Source organism: Thunnus thynnus, chromosome 11 (genome assembly GCF_963924715.1).
Source record: "Thunnus thynnus chromosome 11, fThuThy2.1, whole genome shotgun sequence".
In the NCBI taxonomy this organism is placed as follows: Eukaryota; Metazoa; Chordata; class Actinopteri; order Scombriformes; family Scombridae; genus Thunnus; species Thunnus thynnus.
Window position 1 is genome coordinate 23868251 of NC_089527.1, and position 22913 is coordinate 23891163.

The following is a 22913-nucleotide window of genomic DNA, read 5'->3' on the forward strand; positions in this document are numbered from 1 at the left end:
TTTGTACAGACATCCATAGTCTCCAGAGAATGAAAACTTTGTACTTTGTGTCAGGCTGGATTACAAACTGAGCAAGTTTGTATCTGCTGTAGGCTCACTGTGTTTGGAGTTCCTTAATTGGTCATTTGTTTACTTGCAAATTTGTTTGGGAACTTGCGCCACCAAAGTACAACATACAACTAGTTCCTGAATTGTTAGGTAATCTTTGTGGCCCTCTTGTGGACAAAGAACTAGGTCTATTACAGTTCATCTTGCCCACACATTTGTACATTTTCTTAAGTAAAGTTGTGTTTCATGAAATTAGCCCACTACAAAATAACTGACACACAGAAAACCTGAGACCAGATCAAGGGCCTAGATTTGGTTTTCATTTTTTATAAGGACTTTTTTTTTTTTCAGACAGCCAAAATGAACAGTTGTGTAAGTGCACTTACTTGTTTCTATGCTGTGAAAAACGCCTCAATGTGTGTCATCAGGAGCACAGCATGGACATTGGACTGGGACAAAAGCTGGAATAATATTCTTTATATTGTAGCCAATAATGGTCTGTTTGTACAGTTCTTTATAGACTAAATAAATGTTGACTGTGGATGTACCGCTGCAAGATATCATCCAAACCAATGTTTTATTATTGTGTAATGCAAAAATGCAACTATGACTAATTAATTCCAGTGAATCAATCCATCCATGAGAACATCCCCAAGCATACTGCTCCACTGACATCATCAGACTTTGAACTCATAACGGTTGCAGGTGGGTGACCTCTCGAGACCATTAGTCAAGATTCTTCTGTTTTCCATTTGTTTCGAATGTAATACTATTTTTTTTCATTACAACTGATAGTAGCAGCTTAACAATTTGAGTGAAAAGTTGTTTCTTTGAAAAATGTACATGCTATGTCCCTTTTGCTTGAATGACAGCATGCACTCGAGCTGGGATGGACTCCACAAGTTTGTGCAAAACCTGATGACCCACATTATCCCAGCAGGATTTGACATTGTCCTAAAGAGCTTGTTGTGGTTTCACAGAATGTTTGGCTTTCTCAGTCTTCAACTGCCCCCTTTTTTATTTATATTTGGCAAATTTATTCCTCATAAATGTATGCTTGCCTACAAATAAATTTCACATGAAACTTTACATATTCAGCTACAGTAGGTAAAACACTCTGCTATACATTTTCTCTATAATAAGTGAAAAAAAAAAGTCCTTTCCAAGAACCTTTGTAAGAATTTAGCTACATACCAGGACCCTGTTTTCCATAAGCATTTTGAGGCTAAGATTATCTTAGTCCATAGTTACAATGGGACTGAGATCATAATGCTTTTGGGAAACAGGGGCCAGTTCTTTTCTAGGAAATTATAAGAAACTACGGGAGCCTTAAAATACAGCTTTACTCGTAAATCAACTGCTGCTTTTTTGTCATTTCCCCTCTTGTCCACTTTCAGACAAGACAAGAAAGAAGACTGCTTTTATAATAGACAACAATCTGGGTGATCCATGTAATAATTTATTATCAGGCATTATATTGCGATTTACAGATCTTCATTTATTCTTATCCAATCCTAACAACCAACACTATAATCAAGTATTTCTGCTATCCAATATGCATTTACCATTTGAAATTGAAGCAGGTTGAATCCTACCTGGAATAAACACTGCACAAATCTTTTCACATAACAGTACAGCAGTTTCTCATATAGTTGCATTTGTATTTTCAATATATACACATAAAATTAACTTAAAACAGTTTCACGCAGCAAGACAAGCACAACTTCACACAAAAACCAGACAAATCTCATTCTTTCAAAACATTACAATATTTCTTTACAAAAAAATACAGTTGCAATCATCAGGGGGAAAAAATGAAACATAGTTAGTGAAGAGTTAAAGTCATAAGGAATGATGAGCCGTGGGGTTGAAGGGAGGAACTCTGAATTTTGTTCGGTCTATACACTAGTAGAGGATGACATTTAACCTCCTTATGTAGACTAAATGAAGAGCCACAGCTGTAATGATGATATTTTTTGTCAATCATCATGCCAGTGTTGTAAACAAAAAAATGTTATTCAATACTACATCCACCCCCCTACCCCAGAAAGCTGTTCAAGGTTTTTCACTAAACAAGACCTCACACAAAAACACAAACATTCACTTAGAGGGATCTACAGGGACAGATGGAGTGTTGCTGGTCAGGATTTAGTCCATCCTGATCTTCTGATTGGTCATCCTGTAGATGATGCTGTCGTATCCTGGGTCCATGTTCCACAGGTTGTAAGCGATGGCGATAACAGCAAGAGCAAGAGCGATCATCAGCCACAGTACAATATTGAAGACCACAGCATAGTTGAAGTTGTACTTGTAAGCCAGGTTGTAAGGACTGTCTGGGTTACTCTGCAATGAAAGTACAAGATTTAAAATCAGAGAGTTAATGCATGTACACTTTAACAATAATCAATGATTTTGTTTAATTTCATCACATTTAAATAGCTTTTTAAAAGGTGTGTTAGCGCACAAGACCTCTGACCTTTTGACCTCTCACCACACACCCTTACACACAGGATATGAGTGTGAGAGAAGCAGGGGGCAACATCTGATAAGACGCATTAACTGGACAATCAGGACTGTCTCTGCAGGACGCCCACCCCCTTCCCTTTCTCCGTTTTATTAGAGTGGATGATCAAAGCGTTCCTCGGTTCCAGACCCAAGTCATAAAAACCATGATTGACTAGAAGTGGGTTTATGCTTGACGCAGAGGGGTTAATGGCAGTCCTGCTATAGAGAAGTAGGTTTTGTTTTATAGCTCAGCATCAGATTTCACCCCTTAATAGCACCACTGCAACACTACAGGCAGGGATTAAAGCAAGAAAAGATTTGTGAGCCTCAAAAGTTGTCCATGAGGAAATGTGTACAATGTATTGAATTAAGTATTATATGAATTTAAAGCTGCTCTATGCCTGAAGTCAGTCAAACTTTAAGCTCTGCTACAGGCATGTATTGTATGTGATCAGGCTGTATCGTGCTTTAATTATTTTCCCTGCAGTAATTGTGTTTTCATTCCTTCAGCTGCTTTGTGATCTAACATATGGAACTAGAGTTACATCCAAGTAATTTCTGTTTAAGCTCACCCTTTCATATGCTGCCGTTTCCCTGGCAACTGACCAGAACTATCAGTGGTAACAGTACCTAAAGTCCCCCCATTTAGCATTTATAAGCACTATATAAACATTAAATAAATGGTTAATTATGCACTATACTGTAGTTGTAAGCACACATAAGGCCAATTTTAAGTGTTTATTAATGTACAGTATTTGTCGGCAATTATAACTTTTATATTATTACAACAACTCCATCTGAGAACCTCATCTGCCTAAAGACCAAAGATTTACCTATTTGCGACCTACTGAGAACTTTCAGGGACCATCAGAGTTTGTGGTATTGAACTTAATTGCGTTATACTGAGATTTGTTTATAATATTTAGTCTGGCCTCCTTGACAGAAATGGCGTAGACAAAATATTAGAAACACCCATTAGTATAATGAATTATTACTCCCACTGAATAAGTGTATAATTATTCTTTGGGCACACTTGAGCTAACATTTAACTTCAGTTTGGTAAATATTTTACAAGTAGGTCTGCTTCAGACTTACAATCTGTTTGGATTCCAGGATCGAACGGGATTTCCTGGTCAAAGGAGCCTCAAAGGTCTTCACTGTCACAACCTCCACTACGGCACTGTTGCCATAGAGACCATACACGTCCTCTCCAAACTACAATGAAAAAAAATACAAACACGGTTATAAAGGTTAAATCAATGATTGAAGAGGTTGTCTTGACAAGACCCATGACTCTCTCAGATCTTCTTACCTTCTGCAGGACTGAGGCAAGAATAGCAGTGGCGTCACGGTACTGGGGAGAGTCTTGGCCGTAGACACGGCTCAGCTCTTCCAGGCCAGACAGCTCTAGGGAGTACAGGTCAGGGGAGTGGTCCTTGGCCAAATGCCTGTGTCTCTGCAGCTACAGGGATGACATAAAACAGACATCTGTGTCATACTGCAAGGAAAACTCACATTTTCAGGAGGAAAAAAAAACCCTTCTGCAAAACTGGACGACTTACCAGAGCTGTGATATCGTGCAGTACTTGGACCTCAGACAAGAAGAGTAAATCAGCCTAGAAAGCAGAACAGTAAAGAGGTAAGACAGGAAAGACTCCCCGTAACAGTCTTCCACATGGTAAAATTCAAGGATACAAATTGTCAAAAACAACGTTTCAGTCTGTGACGGCTCAATCTGTTCACTTTAGTGCAAGAAACCCCAGAGATACTGGGTTTGATGTTGTTATCAGTAAAAAAAAAAAGTATATAGTAATAAAATATTGTTAGAAAGTTACCTCTGCATTTCTGCTGAGGGAGTTGAGGGGCAGGGAAGCCAGCACAGAGCCATCCTGGGACAGACGGGCACGGATCTGCTGCAAAGTAACTGGTAGGTCCTCAAACACAGCGTTGGCTTTTCCCAGCATATACAGCCTCTGAGAAAAACAACAGACAGGTAAAAAGAACACATGAGCACCCTGAGAGACATGTCAGAAAAAGGTAAATATGTCTTGTTCAGTCTCAGTACATTTTCATTACCTCTTCACTAGGGGCCAGCTGCAGCACAACAGGCGTGTCCTCAGCGAACAGAGAATGCACCGTCTCTGCAACACTATCCAAGGTGAAGGGTACCGGCTGGAAGGAAAAAGATGACTCATTGACAAACTATGCCGACTCATTCAAATTACAGCCAAATTTTCAGTAATATTTACACCAAGACGTAAATTTGATGTCCAACAGTGGTACAAAAACCCTTCCCAAAGATATGCTTCTGTCTGTTGTTTCAACATAAGCCAAAGCAGTACAACACAGTCCTTCTAACTCACATTCTCCAAGGGGTAGGAAGCCACAGTCTGAGGCAGGGCCAGGCTATCAACTCCCCTGACCACCACCAGTACATTTGCCCGGGGACGCTGGAACAAAGGACCAGCCTTGAGGCCTGGCCAGGACAGATCCTGCACAAATAAACACACATTGTAAAGGCTAGGCTAGCACAATCATAAGCTTAAGCTACTTCTGAAAAAGACACATAATAGCATCTATAATTAAAATTGTGGAACATTCTTATAAATAACAAATAACCTCTTGAACAGAGAAACCCATGGTTAAAGCCACCAGGTCAGGGATCTTTTCTCCAGAGACAGGCCACTCTCCTTTCTGGAAGGACACAAACTCTGGAGTCTGCAGCACCGTTAAGCTGTCTCCATGGACACCTGCAAGGAAAATGGAATTGACGGTCAAACAAAACAAACACATGGAAAAGGATTAAGTCACGGTACAAATACTTTGTGACTGCATGGCAAATCTCAACCTAGCAGACTAAATGCTGCCCACTGCACTATATATTTATTTTGCATGACTGTTTTTATCATCCAATTTCTTAGTGTTTAATATATGCATTATATAGTGCCTTAAAAAGTTTTTACTTTTGCTAAAAATCCCACATGCACCTTTGATAGATGTGACAATCACAGTTACCAGGCACTACACCTGTCAGTGATGATGCAAAATGATAATGACCCATAAGTGTCCAAAATAATCTTTTACTGCTCACTATAGAGTAAACTATTGTGGGAATAAATGAGTGAATGAATGAGGAAGTGATTTCGGGAACAGTGTTTCTTTGTCAAGATGTATTATGTTTGCAGAACTTTGGCTATCACATATGGGTTTTTAAAGATCCTCTCCAGACTTCAAGTTTCCACATCACACTTGTGTAAGTTGAATATTGGACCAGGATTGACTCCAAACTATTTTTGACATCATAAATCATGCTTGTAGGCCCAACCCTTGAAATCAGATTTTCAATGAGCTGAGAGAAATTCTCCACTTTCAGTAGATGAATGTGAACATCCTTCTAGTCTCAAACTCTGCACATAGGCTACATCATTCTGCACAGTGAAGCTCAAACATTCAACTGTAAGAACAAGAAGCAAAACATATATTGGATTGGAGGAGGGAGTAAAAGTTAAACACTAACACTACACATACAGGTGACTGTAACAAGTAGTAACTGGCTTTACACACCCATATATTGAAATCATATGATTGCAGATATTTGAACTGAGCACAATTCAGCTTCATCCACTGAGTGTTACCATCTAATAAGAAGAAGTTGAGGAAGAAGAAGAAGAAGAACTCCAACACTTTTCTTCCTCAGCTCCCGATTTGTTGTAGTGGAGGGAAATGAAATTCCACTTCTGTCAGTGTAGCGTTATAATGCATTAACACTGATATGTTAAGAGACATGATATGGTGCTTTGTCAACAGCCTGACTGGACTTCATGGGTCCCAGTAAAAATAACCCTTTAACATTACAACGCTGTGGATGGAGGCATACACTCGTGACAGGACGCTGGTGATGAATGTTAAAGAGGAACAGTCTGTCACATGACACACCACTCTGCGGTGAATTAGGAACCAGCTACTAGGAATAAAATAAATGACCTTCTTCCTTCAGCTTTTTGTGACCTCGACGAATTTATTAACCTTTACCCGAAGAGAAAAAAAAACCACAGCCTCATCTTCGTTGCTGGCATTGACATTTTGCTAAGTGTTAGCAAAATGACTACCGAAAGGATCCTCAGCTGCTAACCCGCTTGTTGCTATTAAACCAAACCAAACCAAACCAGTGATCCTGTACTGCCACTATAGCAAGATTGCATTACAAATCTCCCATCATCTTGAACATATATGACAATATCACACCGAACATAAGAGTAAATCAGTAAACGTTAAACTACACGGCGATGCTAACGATATCCCTAGCTAGGTTAGCCATCTGTCATCCGCAAATACGATACATGAGCCTGGCATATTAGATTCATAAAGGGGGAAAGGCTTTTTTCTTTAAAGCGAATCATTATCTATCGTTGCACATTTCTTACCAGTGGTGGCAAGGAAACAGAGGACAAACGCCGCGGAGATCACAGCCGCCATCCTTCGCCAGTTTGTGAGCCACATCTTTCTCCTTTCTACAGCAGCGATCAGCTGACCTGACGTCACGACGCTCTGCGCAAAGAACGACGGGACAGCTGAAGACGCCAGTTAGAGGAGTACAGCGTTTGATCAAAAATAGATAGAAACACGAGCACTTTTCTACATAATCAATAAAGAAGATGTTTTACAGATAGTCTACTTTAATCTTCTTGAGAGTTCTATGGTGATATATTGTAGAGATGTCAATCAAACTGGCTAATATAGCCTAATTGATGTTATGTTTTGTCGTGTTTTATGCATGTTCAGTTCAATTCACATACAATAAACATTGTACAGGCATACATACAACGAAAGGAGGGCTGCGGCTTAAGGGGCTTATATATCGCGTAAAACAGACACAGTATATACACATAGTAAGGCACAGTATAATAAAAATATATGGTAGTATAATACAGTAAAAAAAAAAAAAAAAAGTTTAATAAAAAGCTAAGAAAAATGTCAACTGATGTACAAACTTGCATTATATATGAGGTAGTATAAACTGTGGTGGTATATATCTGAAAGTATTTGTAGTAGAGCTTTGCAAATGGCATTGTAAACATATGGCACTACAGTGTTCATGGCTTGTAGTGGCCACAGTTTAATCCAGATATAGTTTTATTTGATTGCCTTTGTCTCTAGTGGTAGCCCATAGGCATGTTGAGTGATTTTTTTTTTTTTTTTTTAGCAATTCACAAGATGTAAATTCCTCAGTTATCATGCACAACTGCTGTTTTAGTGTATTTACCACACAAATTCCCAGGGGTTATGAGAGTGTTCATGGGACATCCAGAATAAACCTGTTTAATTTTATTATTATGTCAGTTTGAGTTTCTCCACTGGCCCAATGGAATCTGTTTTGTTTTTTTATTTTCTGAAAATATATATTTTTTTGATATACCATGCCAATCATACAGTATGCCACAAACAATCTTTTAAATGTAAAGGATACTTTATTTTATCACAAAGCAATAACATGTAAACCAAAAGTGTATGTGAGAGAGAAGACCTGTGAATTTTCATTAAGGCAACTTCAACACAACAGAAGAGAACTTTAGGACAACCACCTAAGACCTTAGCTGCAGTATTTTAAGCGCTCAAATCTATCTCTAGTTCAAATGCTCTGATGCTCTGATAGAAATAATTAAATAAAACATCATCCTGAGTACTTCCTTGGTTGAGGAGTGTGGCCTAAACTGTCTGGTATAAATTCCTTCAGAGCCTTTATGTGGATGGAGAAGCAACTAGACTAGAACTTGATATTCTTAAAAATACAGTATTTCCACAATATTTTTAGGAATATTTAAATGTCATACATCAGTTAATTTACCCAACATATCTCTATAACATGTTAAAATGCTGAAAAACTCCATGAGCCACACAATAACTACCAAAAGGGAACAGACACACAAAGAAAATATTTGGGTACATTTTATTAACAATTATGAGGAGTAAAAAACATATTTCACAGTAGTGATGACCATACAGTATAATGTTATATGTATATGTGCGCCTTGCAGCAACTTACAGCCATTTTTCACCTGGATAGAGGTCCATTTACAACCCGCGATAGCTGGTAATTAGAGGCTTATGGCCAAGCCTTTCTCTCTAAAATTACATTGTGCTGTTCAGGAAAGAGGGATGAAAGAAGCTCTCGATTGTGACCCTCCTGCACCTTCCCTCTCAGAATATGACACTGATTTCAGCATTAGGGCTGAGAGATTGAGGTTTGAAAGGCTGAATTCCTTTTTCAGCATCTCAGTTAGCTGTCTGACAGCATCTTGTCACTCCATGACCTTTACCTGGATACCTTTCAACCTTTACCTCTCAGCACAAAGAGAGAAGCTAAATCTCTGACTTCACTCTGCAAAACTCTTTGCTACTGAATAAAAACGAGCATTCATGTTGCCCATTTTTAGAAATCTTTTCGACATAAAAAGAAAGTCTTGAGAGCGTCCTGGAGCCAGATGATTTTAATCAGCTTTCCCTCTTTCTTCAGAGCATTTCTCCAGAGATTCATTTATGGCCTAAAGGGCTGGATTGCACATGTCCCTCTGTAAAGCTCCATTGTCACTGTGTGGATCAACAAAACCCCACTTGAATTTTGGCCTGGCACCCGCTCTGCAGAGGCCGGGCAGTTGGGAATTTAGTTTGGAGTCTATGTACTTTCATTCAGTCATCATTTTTGTTGAAGCTTGGCCAGATCGTAATGCTGACACACTGCTGCTCATTTAGTGCATTCTTCAGACCCTTCCAGACTGGTGTGTTTTTCTCTACGGCAGTCCTTTATGGCCACTCAGGTCCAGATCATCAGTGCCTGATTGGACACATTCATGTGTAAAAAGGTCAAGGTTGATCTATACCCTCAAAGAAAATTCAGGATGTGATGCAGACTATGGCTGGATTAACCCACTAGGGGGCCATGAGGCAGTCCAGTGAGTCCCCTTGAACCATCACTCCTCCCACTCGCTGTGCATTGTTTACTACCCAGTCACCCTCTAAAGTTGGGGGCACTTGGAGCCCTTTGATATCAGGCAGAGATTCCAGGTTTTCCCTGTTTCAAAATAGGTTGTTGTGATTTAAGGAAACAGAATTTCTTCAAAAATATACACCATGAAAGTCCAATATCAAATGAAAAATAAACCTCTTCAAGGACAAGGCTGGTGATATTCTAAATGTTTTGTTATTGTCCACAATAGCTGCATGAGTCATAAGCCAATTTCTTCCTATGACAGCATAAAAACAAGTCACAAATATGTATTTTCATTCTTTTAAAAGAGCCTAGTGTCATTTTCATCAGACAGGGATAAATTATGTATTTATTCAGGACTATTTCAAGCTGTGGATTTTGTGCACTAGAGAGTATTTATGGCAGCAGGACAGTGTATGTGTGATCAACTCAAATAAACTACAGCACTCATGCTAGTTGTAATAAAGGAACATGTCACCCAGTGCAACAATGTGGCTCATTTATGTGTTTTTAATAGATTTTGGACAACAACTGAGATAACTGGCAACAGAAGGAAGGAGCTATATTAAGCTTTGGCTAAACAGACATTTATTAATTGGATCAAGTCATTGTTGGTTTTGGTCTTTTCATGAGATTTGTTACCAAAGAAAACATAGAAAATCTCCACGCTTATCCTTTAAAACTATGTTTTGACACAGGGCCACAGGAGTAGATAGGAACCTAATAATAACTATGACATTTATCCTTTAGATATTGTGACAAACTGACACAGTGAACATGGGGCCCACTTGTTATCCTGCCTTGATGCAGATAGATTGAAATATTCAGTAATTATATAATCATTGTGGCTTTTTAAATTTTGGTGATCATGCCAATACAATTCAAAAGGTATAGTTTCAAACATCAACTCCTTCACAAACGTGGGTATTTAACACTGAAGCCCCAATAAATTCACATTCAATTTATAGTTGTGAACACTGGAGGGCGCTGCAAGCCACAAGCTTCTCAGCAGACCAAGGCAGCAACTGGGAGTTGGCGAGTTGTTCCGTCATGGCTACAGATATAAATTTCATGACACCTACAATACAGAAATATTCCAAGAGATGGCAATATGGGATTGTGTTGGTATTCACAACTCAGTGACATGCAGTAGTTGCATATAATTTGGCAAGAAGATTAAATTTGACAGGCAGCCGACAAAACTTTCACTCTCAAAGTGCAAATGAATTCAACACTGACACAATAAGGAGCAGAACACGTGTTTCATCTTGCAGTTTGTATATTTATTTTAAAGCAACTTCTTTTGTAAAATATAAATACAAATTATGAGATATTTTAATTACAAAGTTAAAACAAAAATGAACACACCAAAAATTACTTTACTGCAGTAGCCTCACTGTTATATACAAGCTCTTTGCCAAAGGGTGAATATCAACATTATCTTAAAACTTTATTATACAAACAATTTTGTAGTTTTGCATGTTAAATTACAGACTAAACAGGAAGCACAATTTGAACAAAGAAAAAAAAAGAAAGATACAACAAAAAAAAAAAAAAAAGCCCCTCGGGCTTAAGCTAGTGCTGAAGTCGGAGGAGAGAGAAAAAAAAAAAAAAAAAACAGGACATCATGTGCTTCCTATAAACACAAATACCACATTCAATAGCACAGTCTCAGTACTATCCTGTACAGCTACACACATGCACAATGTGCTGCGCGCTCACACACTCCATCCAGTTGCTGACAACACAACTATACTCTGTTGTCATACAAAATCTTTCAGAGAGGAGTCGTGAGCAACATCTGAAAGAAAAAAATCTCTTGATATTTTTTTTAATATATATATATTTATATATTTATATATATATTTATTTATACATATATTAATTTATAAAAATAAGACCATTATTAAGTCTATTGAGTCTCAAACTTGATCCTCAGTTAACACAGGGAAATGTTTCAGCAGCCTGGTCAGCCAGCAGGTCAGTTCATCTGTACAGTGCACCAGTGCTGGTCCAGAGCAAGGCCGAAGCACGGGAACTACGGGTCAGGCTAAGGCATATCATCATAACCCTGGGTCGGTTCTGAAGCAAACTGCAGTCGGTAAGGATCAAGGTCAGTGTTTAGTGGGTCCAGGGGTCAGGATGAGCCCAACAGCCTTGATTTTGTCCTTCAGTTTGTCCCTTGAGTGCTCCCAGCGGTCGTCCAGACACTCTAGCGTGGAGCCCAGCAGGGCGGCCAGCTCGGCACTGTCTTCGACCAGATCCAGCAGCTCCTTGCTGTCTGGTTGGAAACTCTCCAGCTCCTCTGGGCAGGAGAAGAGCTGCGACAAAGACGCTTGCCGGTAAAACTCTGCCTCAGCCACTGTCACCACCTCCATATGAGGGAAGGCCTGTCGGAAGCCGCGAGCTGACATCCGCAGCCGGCGAAGCACATCAGACAGCAGCAGCCAGTTCCTTGGCCTAAAAGAAAAAAAAAAAAAAAAAAAAAAAAAATCAACCAGTGTTTAGGAATGAGAGCCAAGAGACAGGCAGACACGTATACATAAAAGGCGTGTGCGCTCTTGTGGTGAAAGCTCACCCTTGGGAGAGGGACACCTGGATGTTGTAGCAAGGCAGCAGAGGTCGGTCAGAGAACTCAAACTCAAACACTTCTCTTTTGTCATCGTCGTCGTCGTCTTCTGGGCCTGGCGGATCAGCCAGGATGTCATAGACACCACCTTCTTCGCCAGACTCTGAAACATGCACAATAAAAAAAAAAATTACAAATGGATCATTTTTAATGAGCATCCACATTATCATAAAACATGCAGGGATGTAACCAATAAAATTCTGACATGTATGGACATCTCACTTTGAGCTTGATGGCACAGAAGAAAATAAAGACTTTGCAAGCACTAAAACCCACACACGCAGCGCTGATCAGTACTCACCACATACGGCGCTGCCATAGAATTCCCAATAAAGGCCTGGGTCGTCATCTGAGCGGCCCTGAAGGTCAGCAAAATAATCTATGGAGAGAGGAGAGGAGCGAAGCATGTTATTCAAGAGCCTGAGCCCAAGGGACAGGCAACGAGGCAAATACAATTGCCCTTGGAGACTACAGCAGAAAAATGGATAAAGAGCACAGTAAAATAGAAGAGGAGGAGGAGGAGGGGCAGTGTCAAGAGAGAAAAGAGAAACAAACAGAGCAAATGTTTTGGGGGAGGAGGGAGGAGGGAGGGAGGGAGGAGAGGAGGGGTGGAGGGCTGATGGTCAGGGGCCAGCGGCTGTACCACGGGGGAGGAGAGCGACTGTCTCCGCTGGGTTAGAGCTGGCTCTGTTCAGACCAGGGCTACAGACGGCTGCCAGGAATCAAACAAGAACCACACACAGTTGCTGCGTGTGCATGCTCACTCGCTCGCACACACACACACACACACACACACACACACACACACACACACACACACACACACACACACGCGCGCACACAGGGCGAGCTGGAAACAAACAAGCAGAGGGAGCTGGATAAGCACACACAGCGAGAGCAAAGTGTGTATTCAGCATGCACACGCGCACACACACACACACACACACACACACACTCACACAAACACACATTCACAGAGTGAGAGCCGGGCTTTGTGCCAGTGCTGAGGCGTGGGGCGTCTGGCGTGTGTTTGGAGGGATTAACGGCCTCCAGATGAGTGGGACCAGGTGGAGGGAGGGCAGCAATCGCTCGCTCTCACTCATTTTCTCCGGTGCTCCATCTCCCTCTCCCCCCCCCCCCGCTCTGTCAATCTAGCAGGCATCGATCTATCCATCCACGCTCTTTTCAGAATTCAGCACCATCTTTCCAGCTGTCTACATATAAATCTCCCGTTCGTACTAAACCTGTTCACCCTTCTGACGACCGTGAACTTACACCTGTTCATTGTCGCCTCGTTCCTATGAGCTCTCCTCGTGCGTCTGTCTCCTTTTTTTCCCCTGATGTGTCTCAGGTAATTGGTTTTAACTAGTTAGCTGTTCATGTAATATTAAACAGCCGGCTTTGGAGGAAGTGTTTGCGTGCGCGCGTGTGTGTGTGTGTGTGTCTGTGTATGCAAGTGCATGCTTTCATTTCCTCCTACTGTACACAGAACACAGGCTCATTTGTGTTGTCTCGGCTTCACTGCAAACATTTAGACGAACCCTCTCAACACACACGCCCCAAACATAGACCGCGTCAGACTCTAGCATGGCAGCCTTGTGAAAAGACACACTCGAGCGCTCACACACACGCATACAAAAGCAGAGTCTCCAGCCAGAGCGAAGCCCATTTCCTCACGTACGCTGAGCAAACACAGTTGGCGTTGCTAAGTAACCAGATAGAGGAGCTCAGAGGCAACAGCACGCACCCCGGCGGGCTGAAACTCCCTGTCTAACAGGTGGTTGAGAGAGGGGGGGGAGGGTGCCGGAGGGGAAATGGGATGACAGAGACTGACATGTCTGGTGGCGGTTGGGAGGTGAAGGATGAGGATTTACAAGGAGGGATTCATATCAACAGGTTGCACAGAGGTCATAGCATTGAAAGAACAGCGAACAGTGAATGAGCCAAGACTGGGACATTTGGGAAATGGATGTTGCTGACTGATCGTTTCAATAATCTACCCTTGCCCCTCTTCAATATCCACTCTCTGCTGTATAAAAAAACCCTTTTATCTCCTAGGCTTTTCATTTACTACTTTTCTACCATTTGGGATTTTGTAATTTATGGTCAAAACCAAATTCAATACTCAAACATCCTGGCTTTTGCATTATAGCTTGTCTGCATTGGGGAGGAAACTTTTTTGTCTGCTGCACTTACTGCAAAAGAGCTGAATGCATAACAAAAATGTATTATAAATGTGAGGCAATAAAAGCAGTAATCGTCAGGGTACAGAGATGTTTGGAGGTTTTAAGTGATCTATGGTGTGTTTAGATTTGAAACTTGGGATTCTCTATATACGTCTGTTGATTGTCTATTTTTAAACTCAACAAAACCATAATTAATCCATGAATGCTGTATGTGCATGCTGTGTAACTGCTGCGTTTGAGTACAGGGGAGTTTATTATTCCAATTCTTGGATAATTACAAATTAATTTTATTTCTGATGGACATCATTTCCTAGGCGACACCTGACTAATGTAAACATCCTCTTCTCCACTAGTCTTTACTTTTTTTATAGCCAGGAAATCATCTTTGATTTTACCGTTTCTGCTTAATAAGATTCAGTTTGGAGGCTGAGTGAGCCTGATGACTGGAGCTGAGAAGAAACTGCCCTGAGTAGTTATGTCAGCTCTCACAAAAATGCACAGATTTATACTCTAGTCTCCACGGGGGGGGGGGGGGGGGGGGGGGGGGGGGGGGGGGGGGGGGGCGGGGGAGTGAGGATTGGGGCTGTAACTCATAATCTCTGTATTTGTTAATCCCTGGCACTCCGCGTGAACTCTTCTAAACAGCGTCTATGACTATAATTAAACCCATTTGGGATCTTACCCATGAGGAAGCGCTCCATGCTGTCACTGTGGGTCATCTTGAGAAGGCCACGACCAGAATATGTTGCAAGGGTCGGGTCGGCTCCATAGGACAGCAAGACTCGCACCACGTCCAGGTGGTCGTTCTCTACGGCGTCGTGAATCGGTCTAGACACACACAGATATTCATTTTTAACGATAGAGTAGCAGAACTGGCAATATTTTATGTATACTTGTACTAAAGTAAAATTTTGTCTTTTTATTCAGGCAGTCAGAGATTTAAGGTGCTGCTTGTAGCATCAAGTAACTGTGATATTTTGATAAGTGATTTCCCATAAAACACTTTGTCCCCAGTATTTCTCCATGTGCATTTTACTTAAGAATTTCACTGATGAGAATCAATGCATTGCAGATGATACTTTTAAGGGCAACACTTGCCATTCATTGAAACTTAAAAGCATTATTTATTGTACCATTAAATATTTTACCTATTAAGATTTCCCCTAAACTCTGACCTGGTGGGGCAGAAAATAAAATGCAATTGATAGATTTATAAGCTTATTATCCTTCTTAGCAATGATCTTACCTGTTTACCATAATAAAAAAATAAATCTGGTAGTAGTTTAATAAAAGCTAAACTGCTTTTAAGACCTGCACACAGTTCCCTTGAACAGACCCCCTACCGTAGGCTTTAATAACACAACAATGAAAGCACTAGCCTTTTCCACATAAAACTGCAGCTGATCTGTCAAACTGCTGCTGTTGCCAAGTAAATATAAAAAAATCAATCACAGAAATTTTACTATGAGCAAACTTAGGTCACATAATTGATGACTAAGCCCTGACCCGCCCCATGAGGACTTGTAGAAAAAAGCCACATGTTTGCTCTGTGCGTAGGAGATGTGTTTATACAAGCAAAGGTTTCTGTGGTTGTGCGTGCATAAGAATGAGCGTGTTTATTTACCTGGTGCCGTCCTGTGCGCTGCAGTTGATGTCGGCCCCGTAATCCAGCAGGTGTTGGACTATGCTGAGCCAGCCGCGGGCGCATGCCTCGTGAAGAGCGCAGTACCCAGCGTAGTCTCTGTGATTCACCTCACATACTCTGTTCTCCAGACAGTACAGCACCACCTCCTAAAGAGAGCCAACGCAGAGGGACGAAGGTTTAGTGTGTGAGATTATGTGTGTGTGTGTGTCTGTGTGTGTCTGTGCGTGTGGTGACAACCCAAGCAATACAAGACCAAATACCCAAGTCAGACAGAGCAGACTCATACGCAAACAGTTGTTCCCTTTACAGTTCCTGTGGGAGAAAAATTAGGGAAAGGAGGAACTGAGTGTGTTCCTGAGCCGGACAAACACACACACACACACACACACACTCACTCACTCACACACAAATGCTCCATAATACTGGAGCTGGCGCCAAAACACATTGAGGAGACCAAGTGTGACTCAACTGTATTTAGCCTGCCAGATTGTGCTTGTGCACGTATTTGTGTGTGTGTGTGTCATGGTTGGGCCTGGACGCCACTGTGGCAGCCAGTTACGATGGTTGGGCTCTGAACACAGCATAATGGAAGCGGAACAAAGAGATTTGATAGAGGTGCTCAAGAGCTGGAAACGTTTTCTCTGGTCTAGGGCTATGACAGTTGGGCATCCAGCACTAAGTAGTCAGACTGGTTTTTATTGGACTGGAACAGTGACAAAAAGGAAACAGAGATAGAGAGCAGCCCGGCAGTGTGTTGATACGGGACATGTCCGACTCTGACAAGTGTGTGTTTCAACACTGCGGGTATGTTTGTGTCTGTTTGGACATGCAACTTGGCAGAAGTATGTGCAGGCCCATGAACAAACAAATAGAAATTACCTAATTTTCTATATTTTTTTTTTATATATTTGTATTTATATGCGTGTGCAAGAGTTGTACACTTAGACACACTCATGCGCCGTCCTTCTAACAGTCCTGTGCCGAGAGCTGCTCATCTGAACCTGGGGAATGACTCCAAACTTCCATTTCTATGCTAATTCTAGCCCTCCGTCTAGTCCAAGTGTTTATCTCCCTCTCACCCTCTCTCCATTTTAGCAAAGGGCAGACTGAGAGAGGAAGGAGGAAGGAAAGGCAGGCGATGGAGAGAAAACAGACTGACAGAGGGATGAGCAGAGGGCTAGAGAGGGCGGAAGAAGGGAAGAAGCGAGAGGCAACACCCCAACAGATGACAGATAAATGAATCTGTGGATGAAATCTGCTGGGGCTGTCCTCTGGGCTGCAGCTGACAATAACAAGAGATGAAAGGGTGGGGTGTAGTGGGTGGTAGTGTGAAGTGCGAAAGGAGGGGGGGGTGAGTGGGGGGGGGGTGTAGTGATAGGAGTGGTACAGAGGACGATCTGAGCCAGGGAGGAAAGGAGAGACAATGATGAAAGGGGGAGAAGTGGAAAACAAGATCGGGAGAAAAGAAGTGAGCAAGTGTGAGCAAGAAGTGCAAGAGAAAAAGAGAAAGGGGAGGAGGGGTGGGTGGGGTGCTGGGGGGGTGGGGGGTGGGGGGGGGTGGATGACGCTCCAACTGGTTTTCGCTCGCTGCCAACACTCTGTTTGCCTGCTGGAGAGAGATTCAGGAGCGCTGTGCCGAAGCTCCCTCTGGGGGATTCCACTAGCTGTGTGTGTGTGTGTGTGTGTGTGTGTCTGTCTGCGTGTGTGAGTGAATGAGAGCAAGTGCTAGAGAGACTGACGGGTAGAGAGTGTTGATATGCAGCTTGCCTAAGTGTGTGTGTGTGTGTGTGTGTGTGTGTGTGTGTGTGTGTGCGCGCACGCAAGCACGCATGCATGTGCGTACACGTGTATTTTTGTGCCACTGACGAGTTTCTGTGTGTGTGTGTGTGTGTATGTGTGTGTGTGGCTGTGGAGGAGGTGTAGCGCTAAACCTCCGGAGCCGTGTTTAATATCGCTGGGAGAGAGCGAGGAGCTTAGCACGAGAGCCCCGGCTTCCCGCCAGACACACTCACACACACACACACACACACACACACACACACACACACACACACACACATAGACACTCCTCCGCAGTAAAATGAGACACTGCTCCCCCCCTCCTCTCTCTAGCTCTCTCCCTCCGTCCTCTAATCTCCCTCTCTAGAATGCTTCCCTGCGCTCGCCTGCAATCAATGCATCACTCAGACATTTAACCCCTTGCAGCGCTGCCTTGTACGCTCCGCGCATACAACAGATGTGTGTGTGTGCGTGTATATATATATATATATATATATATATATAAATGCGTATCACATGTACAGGTGATGCATGAGTGGCTTTCCCTGTGCAATGACGAGCCAACAGTCCAAGCAGTACGGTTAGTGCTTGCCTAAACAAGTGAACCGTGTGTGTAAGAGCCAGACTCTTCTCGAATGGCTGTGCTGGGGCAACAGAGGATAATCTCACGCAGTTAATTAATCTGACACTGATGCACAAACGTGCTTTTAGCAAACTTATGAATAAAGACGCTAAAAGGGATAATCACAGTGCCCATGGATAATATACATTCATAATAAATACCTTCAGTCTCAGCTGGTAACCAGCTATAATCCTCATCAGCTACATGCAAACCAAATAATAAACAAAACTATCAGTTAGTGGACAATTATTCAAAAACGGTTAATTCAAAGAAATGTATTTTTATTGACCACTTTGTCCCATCTGACTGCAGATCATACCACACGGCTAATAATGATGGGTGTCCTCTATTCTGGACTCTGTACCTCCATCAAGTTCCCAGGAAAGGTGCTGAGCTGTGAGATGATTTTGGTATAGTGGCCAGTTTATATTGCAGGATCACATGACGAAAATCTTTGGTGACTCTTTGTATTAGTATTTAAGTTATTAGGCCCAATAAAATTTGATAAGTCTCAAATAGCCTTGGCAATAAATTGTTGTCATGTCATCCACGTGTACAGGCAGGTGGCCAGAAGTCAGTCTGTAAGAGGAAGTCTTTAACATTCATTCTCTTAACTGGCTTTGCTGGAGAAGGACTTTAGTGCGTATACCAACCCTGACCCTGACACACTTTTTCACCAAATGTGCCCGGTGAGCAACTTTCAGAATGAACGGGGCGCCATCTTGGAACACTGTATTCAGTTGTCTTAATACATCCATGATCTCCTCTCCCTCAAAGTTCAGCACTGTCGAGACATTTTATTGATCAATAGCAGCAGTTTTGGTGTCAAAGTTCACCGAGGTTAAACCTTACAAGAAAAGTCAGTGCGGATTTACTTTACCTCTACGAGCAGCAATTCTCTTAATTCTGTGATCACAGATGCTGGTCTGACTATGTACTTAAAATGCAATCCAGTTTTTCTATTTGCTTGGATCATACATGGATTTGAGAAGGAAAATCAGAAGTGATTCATGTGAGGAGAATAAATGACAGATTGCACCTTTATCTGAGCTTTCAATGGGCAGAGCTGAGGGGCCCAGAGCCCCGGCACGAGAGGGAGAGGGATGAAGACATCCGCAGAATCTCTCCTCATTACCATTTCAAATGCTCGGAGAGCGAGTCAGACGAGGGAGAGCGAGAGAATAAAAGGGGAGCGAGGGAGGGAAGAAGAGCGAGAGAGTGGGCTTTCATGTGCAGAGGCACGGATCGCAAAACTAAACGAACATGAAATATGCACAGTGTCGGCCGGGCATCGGGAATGGCAAAGAATAGTGCGCGTTGTTGAATTACATGCATGTGTCTGTGTGTGCATGAGCTGATTCTGCCTTCACATGTGCAGGTCTGTACACGCAAGGATGCCAGTGCATGTGCTTACTGAGTAAAATTGGGTGTTTCTCCGTGCGCGTTTCGGTGTGTGTGTGTGTGTTCATACAACAGCATGTAAGCTCTGTGTGTTCATGAGGTGATTATGAATTTGCATGTGCAGGTCTGTGTGGGTGGGCGACAGCAGCAAGTGCAGTGAGTCGTCGCTCTGTGTAGCATATGGAGAAGAACACGTCAGGATGCCTGTGCGTGTGCTTATTGGGCCATAACTTGTATTTCTGTATGTGTGTTTCTGTGTGTGTGTGTGTGTGTGTGTGTGTGTGTGTGTGCACGCGCGCGCACGTTTGTTCGTAATCAGCATGTGAGCTGTGTGTGCGTGCCTGTGTCTCTCAGGCCCTCATATCTCTCTGCCTGTGTGTGATAAGCCCAGAGCTTGCGGCGCTAAAACACCAGCGTGAGACAAGCGCTCTGTGCGTCTACAGGCTTGTATGCAAGAGTGTGTGTGTGTGTGTGTGTGTGTGTGTGTGTGTGTGTATGTGTGTGAGGCAGTATGCATAAATTGGTGTGTCTCTCTTCGGCTCGTCCTTGTGTGTTTGAGTGTGCGTGTGTGAGTGGGAGCCCCAGGGGTCTGCCCCAGGCTTATCACACACAGGCAGTGAGAGACGAGCTTCCTGAGAGAAAGAGAGAGAGAGAGACAGAGAGTGAGAGAGTGAGAGAGAGAGAGAGAGAGAGAGGGAGGGGAAGGGGAAGGCGGGGGTGTTGTTTGCACAGCGGTCAGCGCCTTGTTTGTGTAGTCTCAGGTTTTCTCCTCCCTCCTCCCTCTTTCCCTCTCCACACGCGGAGCGCAGGAAGGGAAAAATGCGAAGGGGGAATGAAAAAAAAAAAGGAGAGGGAGGGAAAAAAACGTTCGAGAGAGACGCATAAATCACAGAGACGAGCCAGCTTCTCTCCAGCACGGCTGACTGAACCCTGCTGCTGCTGCGCTGCACCCTGTGTCGGTGTGTGTGTGTGTGTGTGTCTCAGGGTGTGTGCTTGTGTGTGAGAGAAAGAGAGAGTGAGCGAGGGAGAAAAACAGCCGCCGCCACTGCTAACCACAGTCACCACGGCACATTAGAGGGCCATTAGAACGCGATTATACTCCCAGTGCTTACCTCTCATTCACACTCTTGCTCTCTCCCACTCTGACTCACACATACACACATAATCACGGACACACACACGCACACACACCTCATCATCATAAACGTGTACAACAAACACACACAACCATAAAGCAACCAGTTAATGAGGAACAAAAGATACCCACACCTATTTACAGTTCTGTGAAGATACCTCTGCTGGTGATAAAAATTATCATGCGCACGCACGCACACACACAAACACAACGTCAGCAGAGTGGACACACACAGCACAATATGCAGCTCAAGTGGCATTAAAACCACTTGGATCAATAAATCAATTTGTAAAATCTGTCAACAAGGGAAGAGAACGTTTAGGCCCACGAACAGAAACACAAGGGATGAGTGAGAACGAGACAGAGGGCCATCTAACTTTAATTAAAAGCTTTCAGAGCAATGGGAGTTGAGAGATCCAGCAGAATACACACCAGTCTCATCCTTTCTAGTATGTGCAGAGAATGAGAGGATCTGGTTTAGGAGCGAACGATCGGCAGCGAAACACAAAGAAAGAGAAAAAAGTCCCGATGCTAGAGAGGCAGCGAGCATCAGTCTCCGTATAATGATCCCACCGATCCCTCATGCTGTCTGCGCACGCACTTGCGTGCGTGTGTGCGCCTGTGTCTGTGTGTGTGAGTGTGTGTCACACTTCGCCTCACGGAAAATTAATGAGATGTGAGAGCGGAGCGAGGCAAGAGAAAGGGGGGGGTGTGTGTGTGTATGTGTGTGTGCGCTCGCGGGGAGGAGGAGGAGGAGGAGGAGGGGTGCCAACGACAATCTGAGTCACAAAGAGAGGAAGAGAAAGAGAGTGCTGAGAGGAAAGAAGGGGGAGGGAGAGAGCGGAAACCTGAGAGAGAAAGAGAGAGTAGCAGGCAAGAGGAGGAAAAAAGATGGAGCACGGCGAGAAGAAAGCGTGAGTAAGGGTGAAATAGAAGGAAATGATAGAAAAGCAAAAGAGGGATCTAGAAAGAGGAAGAATAGGACAGATGCAAGAGAAGAATCAGATGCAGAAAGACAATTGTGAAAATAAGAACTGTGTCTGCCAGAATCACAGACAGGAACAAAGTTGGGAGAGAAAAATGAGCTCAATTTAAAGAAGAGAGAAAGATATAAATGAGATGATGAAGTGTAAAAGAAAGAAAAAGATAAGGAGGGAGGACGACTTTGAGCGGAGCCCATTACCTCGTAGCCTAGCCGCGCAGCTCTCTGGAGAAGAGTTTCTCCGGCGTTCTTGTTCACGATCAGCCGACGAGCCTCCGGTGGGATGGGACGCACCGCAGGGGGCTCAGCAGGGGGGGTCCTGTGCACCCCTGCCGCCTCTGGTGGGACACCGCCTGCTCTGCCGTTTGCCTGGGGCTGCAGGGAGGGCGGGCAGAGCGCGGCGGGGGAGCAGGGCTTGACTGGAGAGCAGGGATAATGATTAGGAGAGGCGGCTCTCTTCCTCGGAGCGCCTCGCTGCTCACTCAGCTGTGGAGAGAGTGAGAGAGGGAGAGTGTTACAGCCGCTGCCACATAGCAGACGGGACACACATTCACACACACACACACACACGCACGCATGGACACTCAAGGGCACATGCGTGAGACTACACACACACACAAGGAAATGCAGGTGTGCGTATAAGCAGGTATATGAATGTTTTCATTCATATTCAATAAAGCTTGCTGTTTTTCCTCTCTTATCCTCACATGACTTTTTCCTATACTACCTCTTTTATATACTACCTATAGCATAAAGTATAGACAGAATCTTTTTTTTAATTTACAACATCTGTGTTTATGTATGATTATTGTGTATGGAAGACACGTTATGTATCACTGAAAACACACCCACGCAAAGAGCTTTCCCACCAACTGTTCACGCCCCAAACACTGCAGGTTGGCACGGCACTTTTCTTTAACCGCTAAACCAACAGAGCCCTCTGAGCGCAACACGCGAGAGAGGGAGTTGCCTGCCTGCCTCTGTGTATGTGTGTGT

General features: G+C 43.2%; 2 protein-coding genes across 4 annotated transcripts in view; both read right to left on the bottom strand.

The window, feature by feature from the left end:
- Window positions 1-1485: 1485 nt before the first annotated feature.
- Window positions 1486-7116, bottom strand: atp6ap2 (ATPase H+ transporting accessory protein 2). The gene is made up of 9 exons (XM_067603988.1): window positions 6978-7116; window positions 5173-5303; window positions 4917-5045; window positions 4630-4725; window positions 4389-4526; window positions 4116-4169; window positions 3866-4015; window positions 3649-3768; window positions 1486-2391 (listed from the first exon to the last, which is right to left on the bottom strand). The coding sequence occupies exons 1-9, from the start codon at window positions 7051-7053 to the stop codon at window positions 2197-2199; spliced, it is 1089 nt and encodes a 362-aa protein (XP_067460089.1). The 5' UTR covers window positions 7054-7116; the 3' UTR covers window positions 1486-2196.
- A 3683-nt stretch (window positions 7117-10799) lies between these two features.
- Window positions 10800-22913, bottom strand: part of bcor (BCL6 corepressor) — a 33921-nt gene continuing 21807 nt past the window's right edge. For all 3 annotated transcript variants that reach the window (XM_067603991.1, XM_067603989.1, XM_067603990.1), the window contains 6 exons: window positions 22119-22403; window positions 15978-16144; window positions 15036-15181; window positions 12469-12546; window positions 12117-12270; window positions 10800-11998 (listed from right to left, as the gene is read on the bottom strand). In XM_067603991.1, the coding sequence (XP_067460092.1) occupies window positions 11653-11998; window positions 12117-12270; window positions 12469-12546; window positions 15036-15181; window positions 15978-16144; window positions 22119-22403 (1176 nt within the window). In that variant the 3' untranslated portion in view covers window positions 10800-11652. The remainder of the gene's footprint in view (window positions 11999-12116; window positions 12271-12468; window positions 12547-15035; window positions 15182-15977; window positions 16145-22118; window positions 22404-22913) is intronic.